This window comes from Puntigrus tetrazona, chromosome 22 (assembly GCF_018831695.1).
Source record: "Puntigrus tetrazona isolate hp1 chromosome 22, ASM1883169v1, whole genome shotgun sequence".
NCBI classification, from domain to species: Eukaryota; Metazoa; Chordata; class Actinopteri; order Cypriniformes; family Cyprinidae; genus Puntigrus; species Puntigrus tetrazona.
Genome location: NC_056720.1, coordinates 12,615,760 through 12,641,865, shown reverse-complemented (window position 1 = coordinate 12,641,865; position 26,106 = coordinate 12,615,760). Strand labels below are relative to the sequence as shown.

Genomic DNA, 26,106 nt, shown 5'->3' with positions numbered 1-26,106 from the left:
TGTTAATGCCAGGGTGCAGTGTCTCTGGGAGTTTTCTTTAGTTCACAGGAATGCAAAAAATATATACTTGTGGTAGTCTCCTATTCACTTATCTTGAAGTTAACCATAATATGGCGAAATTGTGAAAAAGGTCCATTGTGACATTACAAATTTTTTGTGAAAACGGTATTTAGTGAGCCGTTTGTCTCACGTCATGCATGTTTTCCATGCCTGGATTGGAAAAATCCTCACATATCCAAGTTTTTTTTTTTTTTTTTTCTGTCCACCTGGCTACACATTCACAGAAGACAAACTCCAGAGATGTTCCGCTATCCCTCACTGGCGGGAAAATGCCCACCTGCGAGTGAAATCCCAACTGGCAAACATGGCACGGTTGCTCCGAGTGAATGTGAGCCAACGGACGACGGCGTATTATTTACACCTCGCGACTGACTCGCGCAGGAGTTTTCCGTCTTAGAGGGTTTCCCCGTCGTCCAAATATCTTACTTTCGCAATAATAATTTTAAAAAAATAAGTTGTTAAAAACAGAACTGAAGGTACCTGTCAGACGTGTTTCCGAGGTCGTCGTGTGTCCTCCGCTCAACAGGCGGCGCAGTTGACGCACGCCAACGTCTCTAGCGTGACGTGAGGTGACGAGGAAACGACGCTGACGCTCTTTACGTAGATGGTTGTTTGGTCAGTGTTTTAACGCACGGAATTACTTTAATTTACTTCTTACCGTCCGCGTGTTTTGTATAATTATTAAGGTAAATTATTAAGTTTGCGCGTTGGTTGTTGTTTTAAGTCCTGTTTGGTTGGTTTTGATTATTTTATGCAGATATCGTGTATCAGCCGATCATGCTTGTATAATCAATTGACAACTAACACTTTCGCCTATATCTTACGTTTTTTAAACGTTGTAATTTTTGCACCGTTTAACAAGCTAGTAATGTTAATGTACTATCGTGTTATTACCTTGGTATTTTGATATTCATTACTGTGACGCGGAAAGATTGTCATATTCTTCTTTCACAGCACCATGTCCATGATACAACAACGTATTAAAATAGTTTTTGCTAGATTTAAGGGGATCTGATACGTCTTACGTGCAATAATTTTTCGTGCAATATGTTTTTTTTTCTGCAGTTGTACATTTGCTGATATTATAATCATCTGGAGCTGATCTGAAACCAGCAATATGGTATGGTTGTTACAAATAATTATAGCTTTTTTTTTGTTAACATCAGCAATAGTTCTTTTATTAAAAAAAAAAAAAAAAACATATTAATGTTTGTTCTGTTTTAGGGTGAACGTAAAGGAGTGAACAAGTACTACCCTCCGGATTTTGATCCAGCCAAGGTGCGAAAGACAAATACAATTTGCTCTGTTCTGTCTTGCAAGACCGTGTTATATAATGTATATTAAAACTATTTTTTCTGAAATATGTATCTCATGCTCTCATATCAGCATGGCTCCATCAACGGCTACAGGAAAACGCACCCGTTACGGGAGCGGGCCAGGAAACTGTCCCAGGGCATCCTCATCATCCGGTAATACGCAAACATTTACAGTGATGTGAATTCTGACACTGTTTTTTGATTTCTGTGCTTTGACAGTCTTGCGTTTTGTGTTTTCAGATTTGAGATGCCGTATAATATTTGGTGTGATGGCTGTAAGAATCATATCGGCATGGGTATGGCTTAGAAGTCATTCACAATACTGTATTACTCATACGATTTCTGCATGTAGTACATAGCATGTGCATCGTTCTGTTCTCACAGGGGTTCGATACAATGCAGAGAAGAAGAAAGTGGGCACTTACTACACAACTCCAATATATAGGTGAGGTAGCATCCTGCTCTCCAGCGTTTTAATGTCGTGATCAGTTCTTATATATGCATATCTTAATCTGTAGCTTTGTGTTCCGCAGGTTCAGGATGAAGTGCCATCTGTGTGTGAACTACATAGAGATGCAGACAGACCCGGCCACCTGTGATTATCTCATTGTGAGTGGAGCCCAAAGGAAGGAAGAAAGATGGGACATGGCTGAGAATGAGCAGATACTCACTACTGGTGCGAAATTCATACTATAATAATACAATGAACGTAAACATTGAGAATAAGAGAAATGTAAATCCCCAGTCTGTTCAAAAGTTTTCACCCCCTGCCTCCTAATGCATGTTTCTTCTTTCTGGAGCGTCAGTGAGCATTTGAAGCTTCTGTAATAGTTGCATATGAGTCCATCAGTCGTTCTCAGTGTGAAAAGATGGATCTCAAAACCGTACAGGCACTGCTGGAAAGGGTTCAAATATGCTTCCATACTTCCAAATATTCCATCCATCCACTGTCTGTCAGTGCCTGTCTGTCTTTTCAATCCTCTATCCGTCACCAAAATCCGTCTTCAATATAAATTTTTATATTTTCAATATTCCTTAAAATGTAGCAAGAAAACAATATTTAAGCCACGAATCTCTGTTAATGTATGACAGTCATCAAGAAATGAAGGCTCAACATGCTGTTTTCTTCTACAGAGCACAGTGAGAAAGAGAAGCTGGAGACAGACGCAATGTATAAGTTAGATCACGGAGGAAAGGATAAAGAAAAGCTACGTGCCGCCATCCCGTCTCTCACCGAGCTTCAAGAGCACCAGTCCGGGTGGAAAGATGACTTTCAGCTGAACTGCGCCCTCCGCAGGAAGTTCAGGGTGAGATATATGTTGCCAGTGCTAGCTCATTTGCGTCAGTGTTGAAAGGTTTGTAGTTTAATCTCATTTTGATTTGCAAATACAGACTGAGAAGAAAGTGATTGCCGAGGAGGAAGAGAAAGACAATGCAGTGCGAATGAGGACCGGTTTGTCTATCCCTTTGTTACCGGAAAAAGAAGAAGATAAAAAACTGGCATCATTGCTCACCTTCCAGAGTCCAGACTGTGAGTTTGACCTATGTTTAATTTTCTTGGTGAAAATTCACCCTTTTTAAGTAATATGTATTTAATAAATTTATCATTGTTGCACTCATTCGGATTAATCTTTTTCTTCCAGCATACGACGACAGACAGCAGACAAAAAGGCAACAGATTTCGTCTCGTTCCTGGTTCAGTGGCCCATCTTCAGCAACGGGGGGAGCTGCCGGGGGCCTCTTGCAGAAGTTAGGCCAGCAGGGTCGAGGAGCAGCCGTGGCTAAAGCACTCAGCTCTTCAACACCCAGCTCACACATCCTGGTACGCAGGAAGTCAGAAAGCAGCAGGACTGAAAGCGCCAATGTTACGACCTCCAGCTCGTCCCCTGACACTAATGCAACAACTGTAGACACGACCCCCACGGGCTCGCCTTCTCCTCTCACAAACAACATGAATTCAAGCACAGAATCAAACACTCAAAGCTGCACTACAGAGGTGCATGAAGAGGAAGACAAGAACGTGTGTGCTGGAAAGTCCCTGGTTGCAGATTACAGTGACTCTGACTCAGGCAGTGAGGTTTGATTTAGTTAAAATTATGTGTTAGCTGTGATTCTTAGATGTATCATCTTACGGTGAACAATTAAAAAAACACTTCCCTATTGAAGTGTCTCAGAATTGTTCATCTTTCGAGCATTGATGGGTTGGGATCACGTAGAGCCCTTTGAAGCAGCAGTGAAACCAATTGGCTCACATTGAATCCCACCATATGGAGAAAAATCCTGGAATGTTATGAAAGACTAGAACATTTTGGCTAAAATAGGGATGAGTCACGAAATCTTTATTCTGGAACAGAACTAATAATTTTTCAGAAGCTCAAAATGCCATGAACGGCCAAAGTAGTTAAAAATGGTGTCCACGAAACATTTTCAAAGTTCTCGTGGCTGTAATTTTCAGGCAGTTTTAGAACGCACATTATTTTTGGTTGTCACATCTCCTAGCAACAAGGTGCATGTTTTTGTGTAAGTTTGTTCAAAGTCTGGTAGTATATGATCCTTAATGAATGAAGGCCAATTTTTCCTCTGTGACAGTTCACAAAGTTGGTATGACTTTTCAAAATCTGATGAAATTTTTCCGGCAATGCAACACACATTGCAACACCCCCAGTAGTATGTTCTTACACAACTAGAGACTGCAGTTTCAGGACTACCTTTCTAGAGCACTTTGTGTGTGTCAAATCAGTCAAGTCATACTGGTATAACCAACCAGAAGGAAGCATGATAAAAGGCCACAGTGGCAGACCCGCAATATGGCTCTTAAAATATATATTATTATTACAATAAAACATTAAAAGTATCATAACATACAAAAATAGTTTTCAACTGTTCAGCGGTATTACCTGAAGTGAACAAATGTTCTCAATGGTCCGTCTGTTCTCATCGCTGATGGAGCCCACACAATAACGACCACAAATCGGAGCACCTTTACATATCGTGTTAAAGGCCAATTTCATGTAAAAGTCAACCTTGTCGTGGAAAAATCACATTTTTAACAAAACGCTGTTTAAGTTGTGCCTTTAGGGCAGTATTGTACTTTATTAACATGCCTTAATAGAAACGTAAAAAGAAAATCGCTGTGTTTTACTACTAAATATGATGAGTGCCCCTTTAGTAAAGTTACATTTCCATTCGTCTGCATTCCAGTGAGAGATCAAAGACTGTCCAGTTTGAATTTATGTCAACAGTAAGTATTTTGTAGAAAAATGGAGGCCTTAGTCTAAACAGTGATGATTTTTGGATTTATAAGGGCTGGATTTATGAGGTCAGGACGCTTTAACGCTGAGGTTTATGCATAAAAAAAGAATGTAAAAACCTGTTGCTATCTACATTCCTGCGTTAAGTGGTTTCCCGTAGAAAACTGTTATAAGGAAAACACTGAAAGTTAAGCAGATTGCGTTAATATTGCCTCATCTGCTTTCCTATTTAATCTACACATCATTAATACAGAGATTGCTGAGTTTAATATTTTAATATTATGGTTTTAAATATATTAAGTGCTTCTACAACGTTTTGTTGCACTGTTTAATTTGAAATATTGTTGCAGGGGCTTAATATGGATTGTAAATTGACAAAACGTGAATTTTGTTCACATACCTTTGTTTTGCCGTTTTGAAAGGTGATCCAAATGTTTGCTGCTGTGAAACACTGAAAAGACTGAAAAACTGACAGGCTTGTGCTGCAGTTCTATGGATGTTTTGCCCTCCAGGTGTTTGAACTGGTCACGTGACTGAAAACCATGAATACTCTCCGGAGATCTTTTATACTGTGTTCAGCATTCTTCTATATTAAAGTAAAGTAAAGTGTCTCATCACCTCACAGCTGAGATTCCAGTGTCTCACCACAAGATGGCTGTGGGGGGCTATAGTACCCAAGCTGGTGAGTGTTTGGGCTGCACACTGCACTCTAGAGTCTTCTCCTGTTCCAGAGGTAGTGGCTCCTGCTGCAGAACCTCCAGAGGTCGTGGCATCTGCTGCAAAGCCTGTAGAGGTGTCTGCATCCACTGCAGAACCCCCCAAGGCAGTGATGCCCAACCATGAACCCACAGAGGCCATCCATAAACTCATTGTCTGTCCGGTCACGCCCACAAACACCGGTTGTGAGCTCTGCCTGTGACGTCATGGCTCCCCGCTCTGCCTACACATCCACAGCTCCCTGCTTTGCCTGCACCACGACATGGCCTAGGACCTCCACTGTCCTGGTCATGTTACTCATCTTCCAGTCTCCAGCGATCATTTATACCCTCCTTCAAGTCTTCAACGATCTTCTATATTTTCCTTCCAAGCCTTCAGCGATCTACTGTAGCCTCCATCAAGTCTCTAGTGATTTTTTACACTAGTATTCAGCGATTTCCCATACTCTTCTCGAACGATCTCTACTACACTCTTCTTCAAATCTCCATCTAACTTCTATACTCTTTTTTTTAGATCTTCAGTGATCTTTTATATTGTCCTTCAAGTCTCCAGCAATCTTCTATACTCAACTTCAAAACTCCATTGATATATTCATCTTCAATGGTCCAGCGATCTTCTATATTCATCTTCATATCTTGAGTGATCTTCTATACTCGTCTTCATGTCTCCAGCGATCTCCTATTCTCATCTTCAAGCTTCCAGCTATCTTCTATACTCTCCTTCAAGTCTTCAGAGATCTTCTATATTCTCCAAGTGTCCAGCAATCTCCAATACAAAAAGTCTTTAGTGATCTCCTACACTTTTCTTCTAGTCTCCAGTGATCTCCTATACTCGTTTTCATACCTAAAAAAAGTGTTTTTTCTAAAATTTCTAAATCTCCCTTGTATTCTACAGTCACCCTTTATTGTATGCATTTTAATTTCATAAATTTGACTGCCCATCCAGTCCTAATGGGTAATAGTGAACAAACTACGGAAATTTTGTGCATCAAGGACCTGCTATCGATATGCATAATATTTAAATAGTTTTCGATGCAGTTTGTGTTTGCAGTTTGTTGCCAAATTAGCATTTTTCCCCATGGAATTGGGCTGATTGTATTAAAACATTTAGCATTCTATCCATAATAAAACTGTGTTAGATGTTAAAATGTGACAGTAAAATATATTTTAGGAATGGAAATGACCCTATTTTGAGTGTTTTGATATTGTAACACCTAGCCAGTAGAGTGAGCTCTCACAAGAGTACTAGCAGTACTCAGCCTTTCTGCTTCTTCTCTCATCATATCCTGTTTAGGGCTTTATAACCAGAAGCCCTCCACATGTCTAATGCAAAGTATTACCAGTTTACCTGCCTTACTGAGCGCTCCTTCAATTGATTCTGACTGTTATCTCTGTGTATGACTATCTGCCTGTTTACATGTTCCTTGATTCCTGGATTTGCCCTTTTGTATTGTTTGCCTGATGGGACTGCTTTAGTGTAGCTGACTCTCTGCCTGTCTTCGGATATTTGTCTGTTGTCTTGTACCTATTAAACAACTGCATATGGATTCAAACGCGGCCTCCTCGTCTATGAACACATCTATTTGGGCTTCTCCGAATCGACTCTAATTTAGAATTATTCAGTAATATTTTGTCTTGCATCTATTGTTGTAAAGTAATTACTGCAATCAACTACAATCATCAAAACATTTTATGATATGATATATTCTCCTGTGTCGAAGCCACAGGGGGGCACTTATGGCCATACGAAGGCCTGGCTTTGGTAACACGCCGGGACAAAAGTGTTTGATAGCCTCCGTCTTTTTCTGGACAACGTCCTCGACAGTGTCACTCTTGTGCATCTGCTTGAGTGCCTTGGCTTGGTGTACCCGCAGGATAGTCATGGCTTGCAAGACAAAGGCAGCCTGGCCTGTAGCACTGTAAACCTCGGCAGCGAGACCTTACGACAGCTTACAGGCTTTGAACGGGAAGTGCAGACAATTCCTTCTGGTGGTCCTTTTTGCGGGAATAAATGCCCCAAGGAGCATGGCCGTAAACTAACCTTCTGATTTCATCGGAGCAGCCGCTGGTGTGGAGGGGGGTGCTCAATGTCCTCCCATACAATATAGACAATAACTAGTCTGGGCAAGGATAGCCTCAGCGAAGCCATGGACATTCGCTCACAATGTGGGCATGAACCATCCACGAACCTCTGACACATCGATCACATTTCAAATACAGTCACAAGTATAGTTTGAAGTGTAATTGAAATTTATTTTTAAATATGTGCTTATGTTTCTTCTATAATCCCACATGCAACCCATATGATATTTTGTTTGTAAAACAAAGGTGTGAAAAAGCTTGACAGCTTAATGTCTTAGTTTTTATTTTTTCAACTTTTGTTGAATAGTTTGAGTAGATCTTTCTAATGCTGAAAGCCTGAATTTGTTTCAATTTTGTCAGATTTGCGGCCATTCGTTTGTGCTCAGAATAAAGCAAACATTACACAAGCAGTTTGGAGATATCTGTGCTGTGGGTTTGTGGGAGGGATATTACGGTTATATCAGTTGTCCTGCTGTTGTCTCTGACTTATTCTGAGAGTTTAGTTCAGCAGGACGATGTTCTTTCCACTGCTGTTATGGACGGCTTTACTCTGTCACGTCTCAGATGCCCAGACTTCCTCTCAAAGACAGTGCGTTTTGTAATATTTTAATATATATATTTTTTTTGTTCATCTAGACATTGATGTATAATGTTTTTTGTCTTGCCAGCTACAAAGAGTATATGTATCTCTCATGAAATATATTAATGGAAATACATTTCTGTTGTGTTTAAAATCAAGTTGTGGTTTAAATAGGGTTATCTGTATCTGAGTGTGTTATCTGTGTTTACAGGGATCCGGTCATAGACCAATCTCCAGCGTAAGTAACTGTCTTCTGTCCTATGACCTTAAAGCTAACAAACAGATTCCTGATCGATTTACAGAGAACATGTTAATTTATTTGAAGAATATGTTAAATAGTGTTACTGCCAGGTGTGAGCTCTTAATCATGTCATATGATTTTTTTAAAATATAGTTTTCATTGTAAGCTTTTTTTTTCTTAAAACAATGCATTTTTAATATAACTAATATTATAATTTTTTTATATACCATTTGTATTTTTTATACACTACTATTAGCAGTGGTAATAGTATTTCATGCTTTGCATAGTTTTTTTTCTAGTTTATAACAGTAATAATCAATAATGGCAATGATAATAATGAATCTTACAAAGTATACAAAACAACAAACAACAACTTATAAAAAATATATTATTATTACTATTACTGTTATTATTATTGAGTTTAAAATAAATCTAAATATGGAAATAGAGCATGTGTATTCTTGTTTAGGTTTTATGTTTTAGCTCCTGCAAAGATAAGGCCTGGAACTAAACAGAACATCCTGCTGGAGGCTCACAAACTGTCCGAGGCGTTAGAAGTCACCATCACGGTCTATGATTATCCACTGTCTGACACTGTCTTAATGAGGGACTCGGTTACCCTCAGTTCAGAAAATAACTACAGTACCCTCAAAACCATTGAGGTGAAGTTATCTTTGAACGTATTTGTGTTAATTCAGAGTAAACTTTGTTGGCTAAACTTGTTCAAATATTGCATGCTGAACATAATGAATTGTCTTTTTATTTAGATTGATCCAACTCTGCTACAACCAGATGGAAAGAAGAAATATGTGAAGCTGGATGCTCAGTTTAGCAGATTTCATCGTGCAGAAAGAGTTTTACCAGTGTCTTTCCGCTCTGGATACATCTTCATTCAGACTGATAAACCGGTTTATAACCCTGGAGACACAGGTCTGCTCTTGTCGTACTGTTAATTTATTATAAACTATCTTCTGGTTTTGCCTGATTAATGTCATTTTCAGTGCGTTGCAGGGCTTTTGTGTCTGACACTGAATTCCGTGCTGCTGAGAGGACCATTTCTCTGGAACTTCAGGTGACTCACTGGCATTACATTAATTGCAAGGAAATATTAGATTTTTCTGGAATAATACTTTATGATACAGTTGATACGCGTTTCAGAATCCAGATGGGATCGCAGTACATGGTATTTCCAGAGCCAAATCAATCGATGGGATTCTCTCTAACATTTACCCCCTCTCATCAGTGGTCAAGTATGCACACAGAACAGATATTATATATTATAAAGTAATGATTGATCTGACCAAAGAAATTTATTGATTTACCTGAAAATATATCGATTTACATGATACTTTAGATATGGCTGCTGACTAATTATCTTCTTTCTAGGGAGGGCAGATGGAAAGTTGTTGCAAAGTTTAATCAGGGAAAAGAGAACATTTTCAGCAGAGAGTTTGAAGTCAAGAAATATGGTACGTCCCTCATATTATCTTCAGATTCTGCTAGATGTTTCACTGTTGGTCGGTTAACAGCATTTCTCCTTTCACTGAAGTCCTCCCAGCATTCAACGTCACTTTGACTCCAAAGACATCCCACCTCAGACTAGACACAGAAAAGTTGGAGGTGGAAATAACAGCCAGGTGTGTGCTAAAGTTTTCTTAATATGATTAATATTCTGTTTTTACATTGAAAATATCTACAGGTTCTTTAAGAAGTCACACCGCTTTCTTTACCGCATCCATGAGATAAGATCTAGGATTATTTACACTTTGCTCTTACTGGTGGAATGTGCAATCAGTGAAGTTTGGCCACTAGGCTGGTGAAATTTAGCCATGAAACCTCCAACACTTAATTGGCCAGTGTTTCAGTTTCATTGTCCATATATATATATATATATATATTTTTTTTTTTACATTTGTTTGATTTATCTCTTAGTCAAGATAAAGGAAGATATTTGACCAGACAACAGAGTATTTTTTTTAGTGGACATGGACAATTGGATGTAGATTGCTGCATCTGAGGGTAAACCAGACATTTCTGGAGATTAAAATTTGGTAGCAATGGCACCTACTGGTGGTCAGTATTACTTGATCCAGATCCAGAAATTGATTTTGTTCAGTGCGACACATTCCTGGATCAACTTATTTGTTGACCAGGTGTAGGTGTAGAGATATGGTCAAGATTTGTTTTTGGATTTGTTTTCGATTAAACTATTGTTCCTGTGTCAACAAAGTATGTTGACCTAGGAACACATGTAACTTAGCAAAATCAGGACAAAATCAGGCGCCTGGGCCACCATGAACCGTCAAGGTTGGATGATTGGTATGTTGAGAATGGCTCATGCTGGGTCTTCAGCGGCAGCCGGGTGCAGTCACTGCATGTCAGTGCTTTGGTTTGTTTTGATAAACTCAAAATGGATTGGTCTCTTTAAGCAAGATCCCAATTCACTGATCACCAAATGTTTTAAAATGTTAAACGTTTTTTAAATTGCAAAAATATTTCACAATACAATATTGCTGTTTTTAATGTATTTTTGATCAATTAAATGCAGCTCTTTGAATGCAAGTGTTGAATTCTTGCACATATAACAATATTTTGGGGTTACTGTATGCATATCTTCCAGGTATCTTTATGGTGAACCAGTGAAAGGTGTTGCATATGTGCTGTTTGGTATTGAAATTGATGGTGAAAAGAAAAGACTCACGTCTATGAAGCAAATAAATGATGTAAGTGGTTAAAAAAAATCTTTGTTTTGTGCAACTTAAATCAACTTAATAGTACAAGACTCTTGTTGATCCATGTATTTGCAGCTGAACGGAGGAAAAGTTATTTTGACAATGGAAGAGATAAAGAAGGTCTATCCTGACACAAACAGCTTACTCGGTTCTTCTGTGTATGTTAAAGCATCAGTAATGACCAGCTCAGGTGGGAAAATCATTAAAAACAAGCTTAAAAAACAATTAAACGGCAACTGCTTAGCAACCATCCACTCCAAACTTTTTAGTATGATTATTTTTAAGAAAAAGAGAATTTGAAATTTGAATTTGTTTGAATTTGAAAAGTCTCCTTTTTCTTCCAGGTAGCGACCTTGTGGAAGCAGAGAAATCTGGTATTAAAATTGTCATGACACCCTACATGCTTTCCATCAGAGACACACCAAAGTATTTCATACCTGGCATGCCATTAGACATGACGGTAATTTTTACTTTTTTGCAACAGATACTGCTGTAAACATAGTTCACCCTTTTGTTTTAAAACCCTTTGTCTTCATTATCAGAACAAAAAAGGAAAATGGAAATGCAAGCAAATTTTTCTACCTGCTCTTTCCATAAAATTAAGCTGAATGGTGATCACAGGCTGTCAATCACTAAAAAAGGACTCTCCAATCTCAGTCCTGGTCCAGTGTTCTGCAAGTTGCCTCAAAACACCTGCCTTGAAGTTCTTAGTATGCCTAGTAAGACCTTAATTAGCTGGTTTAGGCATGTTTAATTAGGGTTGGAGCTAAATTCTGCAGGACACAGGCCCTCCAGAACCAAATTTGAAGACCAAAGCAGGCCAAGAGTAATTATAGAGGAGGCTTTCTAAAACTCTTTAAAAAAAGTGTGCAAGGTCAAAGACAGTCTGAATAGTAGGACTATATATTGATAACCTCTTCATACACAAATCTCAAAAACAGTTGGTAATGAGGGGGTATCTGGACATGAAAGCATCTTCTATATCTACCGCTAAAAAAACAATCTAGAAAGAAATAGAACAGAAGGTTTGAGAAGAATTGAGAAGGTATTTTCTGTGGTCAGAGTTAATATGAACTTACAATGAATGTTCGCTGAACGAACTGATTAGTTAATGGCAGTGTAATTCTGCTACGGTTACTACTGGTAAATAATTGTAATTAATCACAATTAATTGTCATTGTTTATATACTGTATATTTCCTTTAATGAGCTGATTTGCTACATATGTGTTTATATATATATTTTTTATTTATTTATTCAAACTTTTTTTAACCAATAATTTAACTCAATGCCATGATTGCATTGTTGATATTAGTGAATTTGCTTTGCTTTGTAGGTTACCTTGAGTGACCACGATGGATCTCCAGTCCATAATATTCCTGTTAAAATTAGCCTTTTTCAAAACCCAATCACTGTACACAAAGGCACCATCAAAGTCTCCATCAACATGCCTAAGATGTACAGCTCAGATGCTGATACACAGATATTAAAGGTAAATCACACACATACAGAAACGATACAAAAATGTGTTACTCTTGTCTTCTGAATATTGTATTCTTATATTTGAATATATTGTACTCTTATATATAGGTGGAGACAGTAGATCCTTTACTGAAACCAGAACAGCAGGCAGTTCAAGAGATACGTGTGGAGCCATATGCCTCATTTAATGACGACAGGAACTACCTGCACATCACGGTGGGCAGCAGTTCAGTGGTGGTGGGCAGCACACTCAACATCAAAGCTCACATCAAATCTATTCAACCAGAACGAAGAAAACTTGTGGAGCAACTAATGTATGCTGTGAGTTTGTGACTGGGAAGATTTTGTGAGATTATAAACCATAAACTCTGTATTAAATACACTGATGATTGTTTCTGTAGGTGATAAGTAAAGGAAATATAATCCACGCTGCTAGGATGAATGTTAAAGACCTGGTCATCATAAACATTCCTCTGCTGGTTACCTCAGAAATGCTACCTGCGTTTCGCTTTGTGGCCTACTATATTTTGCCATGGCAACCCAGGGCGGAAGTGGTGGCGAACTCTGTATTTGTGGATGTGGAGGACCGGTGTGTTGGTTCGGTGAGTTCATGTGACAAAAAATATTATTTGGTCACATGAATATTGTATTAAATATTGTATGGCAGCCAATTTAAATTTTCTTAAAAACACTTGAATATTTATTGTTGGCACTGATAACCTATTTGTGATTTGTATTAGCTCAGCGTAGGACCATTGGAAGGAGAAAATGGAAATTCATACTTACCAGGCAGCAGCATTACATTTGAAGTGAAAGGAGACCCGGGGGCAAAGGTCAGCCTGGTTGCTGTGGATAATGCCATCTTCCTGTTAAGTAAAAGCCGTCTGACGCAGAAGAAGGTGAGTGATGATATAGTCTTCTCTCCAGAACCTTCTCCAGATCCTCATGGATCCTCTTCTCTCTTTGATTCAGGTGTGGGAGGTGGTGGGTCAAGGTGATATGGGCTGCACCGCAGGAGGAGGAAGGAATAATATGGGTGTTTTCAGTGATGCAGGACTGATGTTTCATTCCAGCACAGGAGGATACACAGATTACAAAAATGGTCATATATATTCATATGTGTACACAGCATTAACATTTATTTTTTCTAGTATACATTTTATTACTATAGAGCCTTGTCTCACAATTCTCATTTTTTATTATTTTCATAATTCTTTGATTTCTACTTGCATTTATTTAAAGGAGCTTAAGTAACTTTGTAAACATCTTTACTGTCACTTTTGATCAACCTTGGTAAATATAATCATTAATTTCTTCATAACACATTTGTACTGATCCCAAACTATTGAACAATAGTTTATATAAAACAAATCCAAAGTTTCAGAATACGAAAAGCTAATGAGGATAGTAACACAAAACAGCATGAATTGGTTAGAGCAGTGATATCACATTTCACTGGGATCACATTGAGATGCTCTATAGGATGAACTTGGCTATTCATGAAACCATCAATACCATTAGAGAACCTTTAGTTTTAAGAGTGGGTTTTCTTTGGTTTGATTGGAATAGATTGCTCCAGTAGATCTAGAAGAAGACGTTCTGCTGCCAAACTGCAGCTTAGAGCGCAACTGGGTGAGTCAGTGTTCTTATTACATCATAAATCATAAAAATAATGTGATAAGTCATTCCAAACATGTTTTCCTTCTAGAGAAGGTATATTCTGATGAGCTCCTGCAGAGATGTTGTGTGGACGGCATGAGGGAGATTCCCATGCCATATTCCTGCTACCGCCGCTCGCTCTACATCACTGAGGACTGGAGCTGTGTGTTGGCTTTCCTTCGCTGTTGTGCAGAGTACAGAGGAGAGGAGCTTGGTGTCGTGACCAGACCTCCGACAACAACCGCTCCACCAACCACCACCCCTCCGCTCACCATCAGCACCCATTTTCATGTGCCTTATTATGTTAGGGAACGTTTTATTAATCGTGCGCCAGTTCTTATTGCTTTGGCTGGGCGTTTAGGAGGAGTGTTAGAGGCCAGTGATAAAAACATCAGAGAAGAAGAAGAGGAGGTGGAGGAGTTTGATGAAGATGATTTAGCTGACTTAGAGGACATTTACGTGCGCAGCAAGTTCTTCGAGTCATGGCTGTGGTCTGACATTACATTACCCAGTGTCACCAAGACTGATGGGTAGGAGTTTGACCTTTGACTCAGTATAGACGTCTCACTTTTATCACGTTCGTTCATGGAAGCATCTCTCCATGCTTTTATTCCAGATTGGCTGTATTACCAGTAAACACTGTTCTTCCTGACAGCATCACTCAGTGGGGGTTTCTAGCCATCAGTGCTTCACCTCAGACAGGTAAACAGCTCCGTCCACTTGTCTGTGTGGCAGAACATTTTCAAAACCACAGATAGCAGAATCTACATTTCTTGCACTCTTTTTCCAAGCATTGTTCTATAAACTAGAATAGAATACAGACAATATTGTTTTCTGATACAGATTATTATTTGTTTAGCTTTTGTTACTAAATTGTAAAAAAAATTCTGTATATGAATTTGAATTAAAATATTTTTCTTATTTATAGTTAGCTTTTAGTGCAAAATGTGAAGTATATTTACATATGAATGACACATTATTACTACATATTTATTGTTACATTTCATTATTATGAATTCATTTTCTTTTAATATGAATTAACAAATATTTTACTAATAGTTGTTTAGCTCTTAATGTGACATGTCAAGTGCATATGGATCATTATGATTTATTTAGCTTTTAATACTATATGTCAAGCATTTGTGCATGTAAATTAAATAGTAAGTTATGTAAATTATATAGTTATTTAGCTTTTAATTCTACGTCAAGCATATAAATAAAAAATATTTTGTTTAAATTGTGTTAAAATAGTTGTAAAATGACAATGAATATAATTGTAGTAGGTTTAAAAAAAAGTATAAAAATGGAATTGTAAAAATGATTGTCTCCAAGAATAAGATTATTCCTGGTTTGTGACCCTCTTCCAGGTTTCTGTGTAGCCGAACCTTATAATGTCCGTGCGTCAAAGTCATTCTTCATAGATCTGCGGCTGCCTCACTCGGTGTCCAGAAATGAACATGTGGAAATCAAAGCTGTGGTCCATAACTATATGAAGTCAGAACTAGAGGTCAGTTTCACAGCATCACAAAACAATCACTTGCAGTCTTTAGTTTATTTGTGTCCCGACTCGGACACTGTGTCTTTTTGCAGGTCATGGTGATTCTGGAGAAGACAGAGGACATGTGTAGCGTGGCATTTACTGGACAACACAGACAGCAGGTTTCGGTTCCGGCCAGCTCATCCAAGCTGATTTCATACACCATCATCCCTCTTAAAACAGGAGAGCTTCCTCTACAGGTCTGTAGTGAATCAGCTCAAAAGTAATCATTTACGATTTTATAGGGAATTTAAACAATCACAGATTTACGGGTAATCACTGAATTAGTCATTTAACATCAACTATGCCCTGGATATTAAACTATATATGGATATTAAAATGTAACTCTGTAAGTTAAGTTCACTCTAATACCCTACAGGTCACAGCTGTCGCAGCCTCTTTAATGGGGGAGGATGCTGTAAGAAAGAACCTGCGTGTGGTAGTAAGTGAGCGCCTAAAACCTGGTCTTACACATAATATTAGAAATATATAATATTTGATTTTGTGTGTTTTTTAAAATGTTGGTGCAATAGCGGTGTAATAGGCCTCTGTGTTGATACATTTCTCATTTTAGGTTGAAGGCATCCAGACAATTAAAGTAAGGAGCTTTGTGCTCAACCCCTCGGAGAAAGGAGACAGCGGTAAGACTGGGTGGAAAAAATGAGTTTAAATGTGATCGATGTACGATTTACAAATAATTTTTGTAAAGTTAGTTTTGTATAAAGGTACTGTATATCATAATTCTGTAATTTGAGATTAAAAGATTAGTTCACTTTCAAATGAAAATTTCCTCATAATTTACATAATTTATTGTTCTGAAGTTGAATCGAATGAAGAGAAGAAACCACCTGGCTTGTCTGTGATTAAGTCTGATGTACTCAAGGTTTCCATGATCAGTAAGCACAGTGAACTGTTGTTTCACCCCATCTAATCAGTGCTTCCGTTCTACTAAGTTGGTTTTCATGACGAGCAGTTCTCGGTCACCAGCGTTGTAATTGCATTCTGCAGAGTTGAGTTTCAGAGAGTAAAAGGAGCATGGAGTAGTTTGGCTGTGTAATCATGGTGTTGTAACAGAACTTCCAGTATTGGAAGCATCTACCTCCGCTATAAATTCCCTCTCAGGGTCAGGGTGATGAAGGAAGGGAGCTCTGGTGAACTTCTGCTTAAGTGTCTGGAAGACCAGGATGTATTCAGGGGACCATTGCAGACGATGGGTACTTTTCTTTATCAGTGAAGTGAGAGGTGCTGCTGTTGTGCTGAAGTTGCAGATAAACCATAAACGTTGGAAAATCTCAGGAATCATTGCATCTCTTTCAGCGTGGTAGGTTGAGGCCAGTTAACTTTTTGATCATCCACAATTACTCTCTCAGGACCAATGATGTAGCCCAGAAACAACACTTTTGGTGTCTTCAGTGTGGCAGTTTAGAGTTGGTTTTGAATTAGGCTTTGAAGACCTCAGAGAAGATGAGAATGTGATCGATGTACACAATGAGGGGTTGATTCAACAAATCCCTGAAGATCTCATTCACAAAGGCTTGGAACACGGAAGGACGAATGGCATAACCAAATATTTATGGTGCACGATAGTGGTTGAGAAGGACGTTCTTCCATTCATCTCCCTCAGGGATTCTGATCAGGTTGTATGCAAGTTTAGTGAAGTACTTTGCAGATTAGAGTTGCTCTAATGCTGCCGGAACCAGGGAATCAGGGATAGCAAAATTTCATTGTGATGTCGTTCAAGCTCCAGTAGTCTGTGCAGGGGCGAAGTCCTCCATCTTTCTTCTTTATGAAAAATAAGCCACACTGAACATTCAACAGCTTTTGATCGGTCCTCTTCCTCAACATTTGTAAACAATACTTACATACTTTAATTATTCCCTTCAACCAATCCTAGAATGTTTTCATTAAAAATCTTAATTTCTTTCAACTGAAGAAAGTAATACATAAACCTCTTGGATGACAATGGGGGTGAGTAAATGATTAGGAAGTTTTAATTTGAAAGTGAACTAATCCTTTAAGTCAATGTCAAATTGGCATAAAATACTGACGCCAGCAAAATTTAATTCTCAGCCAATATGCAACATCTGTCTGACATTATGTCCAATGTCAGCCAAATGTTATATTGACATCATGTGTGCGTGCTGGTTATACACACACGCACACACAAAAATCCCACAGTAAAATTTCTACAAAGTATATGCATGATGTTATGCATGAAAAATATGTATATGTATTAAAATAATGAATGTTAATTGTACAAAATCATGCATAAGAAATTACATATTTATTACAGCTTTTACTATGTATAATCTCTCTTTATATATTAGCAATATCACACTTGTAACCACACGATATGACTAAATATCAGTGCTCATATATAGCCATATCGCATGGCTCTGAATTTAATATTGCGATTATATGACAGTTCAATGTCCCTATAAAAACACTCTTTTGTGCAATACTACTTCCTTGAAATCTAAATTTGACACTTCGATAGCTGAGCCCAAGCCTCCATTAGTAATTGGTAAACTAAGTGTGATTTATTCTTCAATTCAATCTTAATTTCGCAATAAATCATTAGTTTGAATGTCTTTGAACGTCTATTATACTTTCATTGGTTAAGGGTAATTTCTGATGATCAGTGCATTTATTGTGCATCTGTCTCTCTATCTGTACACATGTCTGTATGTATGTACTGTATGTTTGTAAGTGTGTGTGTAAAATTAATTCTTTCAAAAGTGCAACAGTACAAAGAAACATATTCATGCAAAACCCAAAAATACAAATATGTATAGATATATACTTCATATTTGTTGTTGTTTTCTTTATCTAAGCTGGTAAACAACAGATAGAAGTGGAAAAGATGCAGTTGGACGCCGTTGTGCCCAAATCTGTGCCGGAGACATTTGTCAATGTCAGAGGTTTGACATTTGATTAAGCCACATTCATAACATTATAGTAACTGAGTATTATTCCTCAATTACATTATGGATGTTTTATTGTTGTGCTAATATGTCAACTGTCAATAATTTCCCAGTTTTCTTTTTAAATATCATTTCTTCAGGTGATTTGCTGGCAGACAGCATTGATAACTCTATTAAGGAGGACTCTCTGGCAGCGTTGATCCGGATGCCCGGTGGATGTGTGGAGCAGAACCTGGCCAGAATCACGCTGCCCCTCATTGCCACCCATTACCTGGACAGCAGTGGAAACTGGGACGCTGTGGGAGTAGATCGCAGACAAGAGGCCATCAAATACATCCAGACAGGTGCACTGAAACTCAGAGAGGGATAAGAATAACCATTACTTTACTTTACGTTACACAGTAAATTATCAGTTAACATTGTTCATGTTCAGGGTATGAAAATCAGCTTAACTACCGGAAAAAGGATGACTCGTATCCTCCCTACGCCAAAGAGGGGACCAGCACATGGTATTACATCACTGATTACAGCTTCATGTTGAACATGTCCCTGTAGAGCTCATCTGTTTTTATGATCTGTTCGTCTCAGGATCACTGCATACGTGGTGAAGGTTTTCTCCATGGCAAAATCATTTATAAGCATCAATGACAAGCATCTGTGTGGCCCTCTGGTGTACCTCCTCAAGAATAAACAGCGTCCTGATGGATCCTTTCAGGAGGACAATCCTGTCTATGACACCAGTATGACGGTAAGAGATCATAACTGTCACAACAGTCAATGAAAGAATACAGTATACTAACATGTTTGGTGTGTTATGATACAGGGAGGCCTTCAAGGCTCTGAATCCAGAGTGTCTCTGACCTCATTCGTGCTCATTGCTTTGGCAGAGGCACAAAATGCTGTTACCTGCCAAGAGCCAGATCTTGACATAAAGGTAACTTCAGTTTTTACTCTTTAAAATTGCTAAAAACATTTAAATTAAACAAAAGCTAAATTCAATGATGAGAATAAAAGCAGAATTAAATAATAGAATAAGAGCAGGGAGGTGGCAGGCCGATCCCCAGGTCAGCCTTCCAGTCAACGAGATCCTCCAGATGTCCAGTTATCCCACCCTCAGCCACACTGCACACCGTCCACAAATGGCTTCCTTGTGAAGGGTGTAGCTGCCAGCTCTCACGCCTTGACTGATGTCTCGTTGGACTCCACCACCGCAACAGTCCATTCCTCAGTCATGTAGGGCATGGGCTCACCGTCAGCAGTAGGCTCGGGCAGATAGTGGGAGATAGTGGGAGATAGTGGGCAATCCGTTTCACTCCGACAAACTCTGCTCAAGGACCATCCTCGGACGACATACAACAATAAAAAAATAAAATAATTCAAGTTTAACAGAATTGAATGGTTGAAACAATAGCTAAATTAAATAATTGTAAATTGTGTCTAATAAATGAAATGTATATCATTTGTATTATGCAAACTGGAAAAACAACAAAGTTATTTATATTTATTTATATTTAGCAGCTTTTACAAAAAAAAAAAAATAATAATTTGTTTTATTTTTGCTTTTGTTCGTTTTAATAATATTTTTGTTAGTTTTCGTTTAGTTTTTATTTTGTGAAGACATTTTTATTTAGTTTGTGTCAGTATAGAATGAAAATCAGTAAAGTATAGCTACAAATATACCAAAACTTTAAACTGGTTTGCATCTCTCTGTCATATAACCCCATGTGCATGATGCGCCATTTGCAGGCATTTCCCCAAAGCACCACACACAGCTCATGTATTTTTCTGTCAAGGGGTAAGAATATGTAATGATTATGAAAACGATTATTCAACTTTTATTTGCTCTCAGCTGTTGCTTATATAACTGTTGTTAGTTTCATTTCGTTTTAGTTTTTCAAATATTTGATCATTTTTATTTTTATTTCAGTTTACGAAATAGTTTTTTCATCATTTTTGTCTTAGTTTTAGTTGTCATTTATGAAAATAAGCTTGGTTCATACCTAAAGTATGTGTCTTAGTTTCCTTAGAAAATCTAATATAAAGTAAACAAATGTATAAAATTAATTCATTTAGTACTACCAGACCAGACTATTGTTCTTTCATGTTCAGTGGGACTGATTTGATCTTCTCCCTTTAATTGTTGCAGGACCAATTCAGAAAAGCAGCCTTGTACATAAAAGAGCATTACCCCCGGGTGAAGAGACCATACACAGCAGCTATAGCATGCTACGCTTTAGCGGTATCCAACTATGGCTGCATGAAGAGCACGTTACTAAATTTAGCATCACCTGGTACTTAGCCTTTGGAAACAAAAAATACCTTGCTTTGTTCTGTCATATCTTTCTCATCTTTCTATATTTGCCATCAACAGATCGAACCCACTGGCCTGACTCTATTAATTATTTCTTCACGCTGGAAGCTACTGGCTATGCGTTGTTAGCTCTGATCAAAGGTGGCCACATGGAAGAGGCAGCCGTCCCCTTTCGATGGCTGAACGAGAAGCGTGGCATTGGAGGAGGATACGGCTCAACTCAGGTAAAAACCACTATAAACCTTCACTAATTGTCTCATATCTGTATTTGAGGTAGATTAATGACAGTTTTTCTCCCATCAGTCCACTATGGTGGTGCTACAGGCTCTGTCTGAATACCTGGTGAAAAGGCCTCCTCCTGAAGATCTCAATCTGTTGGTGGAGCTCAGTGTTCCTGGTCGCAGTGACATACGCTGGACCTTCAATCCAAAAATGGCACATGTGGCCCGATCTTCAAGGGTACAATCTTGAGACTTGTCTTTTGATCACCCTCATCAGAACACTCTGTTTGAATAGGCATGGCAGATTGCAGACTCGGAAGTACATAGTTTAAATATTTATGAAAATCCCACGTCAAACTGTGCCTTGTTTATAAGGAAATCCACTGTAAAATGACGTAAACAAAGGACAGAGCTCTTACTTATGCAGTCTGGATCTTCATTAAAATATCCACTCTTTCCTAATGTTGGGATCAGAAGGAAGGCAATGCCAAGATGTTTTTCCACAACGTGGCACTGCGCATCACCTTGTTGTCTTCAGAGATATTTTTATTGTTTGTTTTCTGCATAAACATACATATTCGCCCTTTTTTGTAAACACTACATGCCTGAATTGGTGGGTGGGGCTAGGCAGTGATGACAAAGCAGGGGTTAATCTTCTTTATGAAAAGCAGGCGTATACTATATGAAATCATACTGGTTGAGAGTGAACTGAAATAGAGTTGCAGTGTCACATCTCTCTGATACAGACTGTCTTTTGGATTATTTTAAAAATATGTACTACCAAAAGGTTACTCCACCCAAAAATGGAAATGTTATCATTAAAGGAACACTTTTTTTAAGAAATAACCTCATTCTCTAACTCCCTCAGAGTTAATAAGTTATGTTTTACCTTTTTTTAATCCATTCAACCTATCTCTAGGTCTGGCAATAGCAGTTTTACCGTAACTTAGCAGTTTGAATATGTGTTCAATATGTTTCCTATGTAAACATGACCCTTCTGTAGTTATATTGTGTACTATGACCAGCAGAAAATTAAAATATTAGGAAATATACTCCCATTCCAGCATAATAAACAAGATCTTTGCTGCCGTACCATGGCCTCAGCAGGTGCAGTGATATCACACAGCGTCCGAAAACAGCCAGACCCTCTTGCTTACACAGGCAGCTTGTCTTGCAAGCTGGGGACTTTTTTTTGCAGTGATATCACTGCGCTGTGGCCATGTTTTGGCAGCAAACGTCTTTGATTATTACACTGGAATGGGATTATAGTTATGAACGGGATATAATAACAATACAGTCAAGTTTTAAATAGGAAAAATATCAAAACTCTGGTAATTTTTGAGATGTATTGTACTGGTCTAATTAGATACAATGATCTATGCTAAGCCGTGCTAAAAGTGCTATCGCTAGACCTGGAGTTTGGTTGAATAGATTCCAAATGGTAAAACTTAACTTATGAACTCTGGGGGAGTTAGAGAATGAACCTATTTCCAAGACAAGTTAAAACCTGTAAAAGCTTTGTTTATCTTCGCAACACAATTTAAGATGATTTGGATTAAACCCAGGAGGCTGGTGATTGCCCCATTGACTTCCACGTAATGAACACTGTCAAGGTTCAGAAAATTATGAAAGACATTCTCGTTGCTTCATTACAGTTGAACCACTTACAGCAGATGGATTATTCTTGACTGTGGTCTCCCAGTTTTCATCTAAAATACTTTAAATTGTGTTGAATGACAAGGGGGTAATGGATTATTGAAGCTTCTTCCTGAAAGTTTGAGTTAAAATAGTTTGCAAATGTGTGATTATAGGCTGAGAGATTCACATTTGAGATATTGTGTGCATTTTCTGCAGTATAATAATTTTATATGAAAGGAAAAGAAGTTTGGAGTGAAATACAGTAACTCACTTTTATTATCTTTGTCAGGTACCTCTTGACCAGACATTCACAGTGGAGGCTTCTGGGAAGGGCAAGGGTATTTTGGAGGTGCTAAGTGTACACATCTACAACTAATTATTGAATTAGAGTATAAAATCTATGTAATTTAGTTAAAAAAAAAATTATTTATTTTATGAATCCCAGGTAGTGACGGTGTACCACCAGCTTCCTGATGTGTATGAGAACAGCACATGTAACGGCTTTCATCTGGACGTCTCCATCGCTGAGACTAGTGGTGCATTCTTAGATCTTTTTTTGTGATGGTTTACTGTGTACAGTAAAGTCTACTGTCTGGGATATACTTTAATAGATCAGCTGGGACAGTCTTATGTCATATTTTAAAACATTACAATAAATAATCACTCTTTTTTTTAGAAAAACCACCATCAGATGTAGAAAAGTCATACAGACTTAATATCAGCGTGAGGTAAGCAGTTATAGGTAGGCTTTTTTTATACAGTAAGTAAATTGGTTCAGTACCCATAATTCACTGCTTTGCATCCCAAAGGGCTCTGGAGGGACGGCAGGTGAGGATGGTGATTCTGGACATCAGTCTGCCCACCGGCTTTGAGCCTGAAAACTCAGATTTAGAATTGGTAAGATCTCATCACATAATGTGGCACTACATTAGAAGAAGCTTATTCTGTAGCTAACTGTGTTGTAGTAGTCTACTTAGAATCTACTTAGAAGTTTCTGAAAGTATTCCTAAGCCCATTTAGTAATGTCAATGACAGAATGAGTGATGCGGTGTCGCCTGAGGCCCAAAGACCACTGGCATTCAACAAAGGCCTTGTCTCTTACACAGAGATTTCTGATGACGTTATGCTCTGTAGATGATGACATTTGCAAAGCCTTTGCACTTTGACATTGAGGAATGTTGTTTTAAAGTATTCCACAGTCTTTCACAGTTTGGAGAACCTCTGCCTATCTTTACTTTTGCAATATGCAGCACAGCGTCTTGTTAGGTTAAGTGATAATATCTGTTGTGCTTTTCCAGCTCTCAAATTCAGTGGATCGCTACATCAACAACTTTCAAGTGGTGGACAACCTGAGTGACAGAGGATCCCTCATAATTCACCTGTTTAGGGTAAGCTAATAGCTGCCCTTATAGTTCATGCTTGTTTAACATGATGTAAATGAAGGCAACATTACATGTTTGTCTTTGTCTGTACATCCCGGAAAGGTATCCAGTACTCAGACAGACACAATCACATTCAGACTGCATCAGAAATTTAAAGTGGGTCTCCTTCAGCCCTCCACTGTCACAGTGTACCAGTACTACAACAAAGGTTAGTATATATGTTATGTTAAGCATAATACTTTGGCATTTTAACTCATATCACATTGTTTCTGATATCAAATTGAAGTGTGTTGTTACTTTTCTGGGCCACTGAACATGCTATTAAAGAGATAGTTGACCCAAAAATTAAATGGCATTCTAGGTGTACGTTAGCAGTTAAATACTACTTTCTTGTAATCTTTCTTTTATTTACTAGTTCATTAGTTTGTATTGCTAATTATTGTGATATTGTGTTCCGGGACTCTGTTGTTTCAGATAAACGCTGTAGCAGGTTCTACTCTCCTCCAGAAGACAAAGAGCAGCTTGATCAAATCTGCAAAGACAACGTGTGTCGCTGCTCTCACGGTCAGTTTAACAGGACTTTGGACAAAATCATACCTTTAAACAGTCTTAAAGCAGTTATGAACCCTCTTTCATAGGTGACTGTTGTGTAATGAAGGAGGACTCCTCATCTTTCAGTACAAAACAGAGGAAGGCCACTGTGTGCAATGGATTGCATCATGGTGAGTGTTTCTTCTGTTACATGAATGTGTTTTTTGGCGAAGGCCATCATAATGTCTCATCATCTCATCTATAAATGTGTCTTCAGTCTACAGGGTCAAGCTGATCAGCGTCAGCCAGAGTCACTACGACCAGTTTGAGATGGAGATTGTGCAGGTTATCAAAGAGGGTACGTCTACTAGAGTCTGGTTTTCTTCTTGTACCCAGCAGTCTGACTCATGGATCTCCATTTGTGTTTGTGTAGGGTCAGAGGAAGGCCTGAACGAGAATGAAAGGAGGACGTTCCTCTCTCATGCGAGCTGTAGGACAGGACTTGGTTTGAGAGAGGGTCAGGACTATCTGATCATTGGGCCCATCAGAGATGTTTGGCACGCAGGGAGCACGTCCAACAAGTGAGTAGCGTTAGGCACAGAAAATATACGTTATGGTTCATTTTTCATAATTCTGTGTTTTCTCTCTTAGATTTGTGTATATGCTGGGTAAGGACACGTGGGTCGAGCGCTGGCCGTCTGAATCTGAATGTGGAGCTGGATCTGCACTGGAAAGGAAATGTGCCGAGTTGGAGAGCTTTGCAAAGGACCTGTCAGAAAGCGGCTGTCAAACTTAATGTGTTTAGTTTATAGTTTATAATGTGTTTAGTTTATAGTTTCAAGTATAGAAGGCAACATTGTCAAAACAATAAAGTCTAAAAGCAATGTATTATTCATGGAAAGTTGTTGAGTTGTGTAAATTAACAGCCAAAATGCATAAAAAATGTTGAAAATGGTATAGTGTAAATACCCTGTAGACCCTAAATAACACACTCAGATTGTCTTCACAGTGACAGTAGTTGACCTAAAAAATGAAACTATAAAAAAATGCCCTAGTGTTGTGCCGATATTGTAACAGAAATGAAACTAAAGCTGTGATGGATAGAATTACAGTGCAGTTCACAGTACAATGTAAACTTCAGAAAAAAATCAGAAAGCAAAAAACAAAACAACAACAAAAAACTAAGTAGTCATGTTAATCTGCATATGGTCCCAACTGTGACAGTTGTGGTGTACTGGTGAATAAACCGTGCTTTCTTCCACCTTCAATACCAAGACTGAGGTGCGACCCCTGAGCCAGACACCGAACCTCAAACTGCTCTCCTCAGCAGGAACGACTGCCCACTGCTCCAGGTGTGTTTTCATGGTGTGTGCACTTGGATGAGTAAAAACGCAGAGCACAAATTCTGAAGACATTAGCTAAGGTTTATAGCGCCCCTTGTGGC

At 38.4% G+C, this 26,106-nt stretch overlaps 2 protein-coding genes across 3 annotated transcripts; both read left to right on the top strand.

Moving 5' to 3' along the window:
* Positions 1–536: 536 nt before the first annotated feature.
* yju2b (YJU2 splicing factor homolog B) lies at positions 537–6,896 on the top strand. 2 transcript variants are annotated; one of them, XM_043223123.1, is made up of 10 exons: positions 537–675; positions 1,126–1,180; positions 1,285–1,338; positions 1,447–1,529; positions 1,617–1,672; positions 1,761–1,821; positions 1,910–2,052; positions 2,511–2,683; positions 2,769–2,907; positions 3,020–6,896. In XM_043223123.1, exons 2-10 carry the CDS (start codon positions 1,178–1,180, stop codon positions 3,457–3,459), a joined length of 1,152 nt encoding a protein of 383 aa, XP_043079058.1. In that variant the 5' UTR covers positions 537–675; positions 1,126–1,177; the 3' UTR covers positions 3,460–6,896. The 2 variants fall into 2 exon arrangements, with proteins under 2 accessions (XP_043079058.1, XP_043079057.1); XM_043223122.1 differs by having other exon boundaries at positions 609–746.
* A 974-nt stretch (positions 6,897–7,870) lies between these two features.
* Positions 7,871–25,550, top strand: LOC122327652 (complement C3-like). The gene is made up of 42 exons (XM_043223119.1): positions 7,871–8,014; positions 8,217–8,243; positions 8,716–8,908; positions 9,014–9,176; positions 9,248–9,318; positions 9,405–9,496; positions 9,633–9,715; positions 9,796–9,883; positions 10,867–10,969; positions 11,054–11,168; positions 11,323–11,438; positions 12,314–12,469; positions 12,568–12,780; positions 12,861–13,061; positions 13,200–13,358; positions 13,432–13,561; positions 14,029–14,091; positions 14,168–14,648; positions 14,735–14,820; positions 15,486–15,625; positions 15,709–15,855; positions 16,035–16,097; positions 16,230–16,296; positions 18,490–18,576; positions 18,720–18,923; positions 19,013–19,088; positions 19,168–19,327; positions 19,403–19,513; positions 20,726–20,870; positions 20,951–21,114; positions 21,194–21,349; positions 23,039–23,098; positions 23,195–23,285; positions 23,426–23,477; positions 23,559–23,646; positions 24,048–24,137; positions 24,234–24,339; positions 24,606–24,695; positions 24,770–24,853; positions 24,940–25,020; positions 25,096–25,243; positions 25,314–25,550. The coding sequence occupies exons 1-42, from the start codon at positions 7,941–7,943 to the stop codon at positions 25,456–25,458; spliced, it is 5,169 nt and encodes a 1,722-aa protein (XP_043079054.1). The 5' UTR covers positions 7,871–7,940; the 3' UTR covers positions 25,459–25,550.
* The last annotated feature ends 556 nt before the right edge of the window (positions 25,551–26,106 follow it).

What these genes read in the sequence shown, in the direction of transcription:
- LOC122327652 (XM_043223119.1), top strand. Translation starts at nt 7,941, where the DNA reads ATGTTCTTTCCACTGCTGTTATGGACGGCTTTACTCTGTCACGTCTCA. An exon ending in ATACACAGATTACAAAAATG is followed by an intron (nt 13,562 to 14,028) that starts GTCATATATATT and finishes TGATTGGAATAG; the next exon opens with ATTGCTCCAGTAGATCTAGA. An exon ending in ATGTGGCCCGATCTTCAAGG is followed by an intron (nt 21,350 to 23,038) that starts GTACAATCTTGA and finishes TATCTTTGTCAG; the next exon opens with GTACCTCTTGACCAGACATT.
- yju2b (XM_043223123.1), top strand. An exon ending in CAGGGCATCCTCATCATCCG is followed by an intron (nt 1,530 to 1,616) that starts GTAATACGCAAA and finishes TTGTGTTTTCAG; the next exon opens with ATTTGAGATGCCGTATAATA. An exon ending in CACCTTCCAGAGTCCAGACT is followed by an intron (nt 2,908 to 3,019) that starts GTGAGTTTGACC and finishes TTTTTCTTCCAG; the next exon opens with CATACGACGACAGACAGCAG.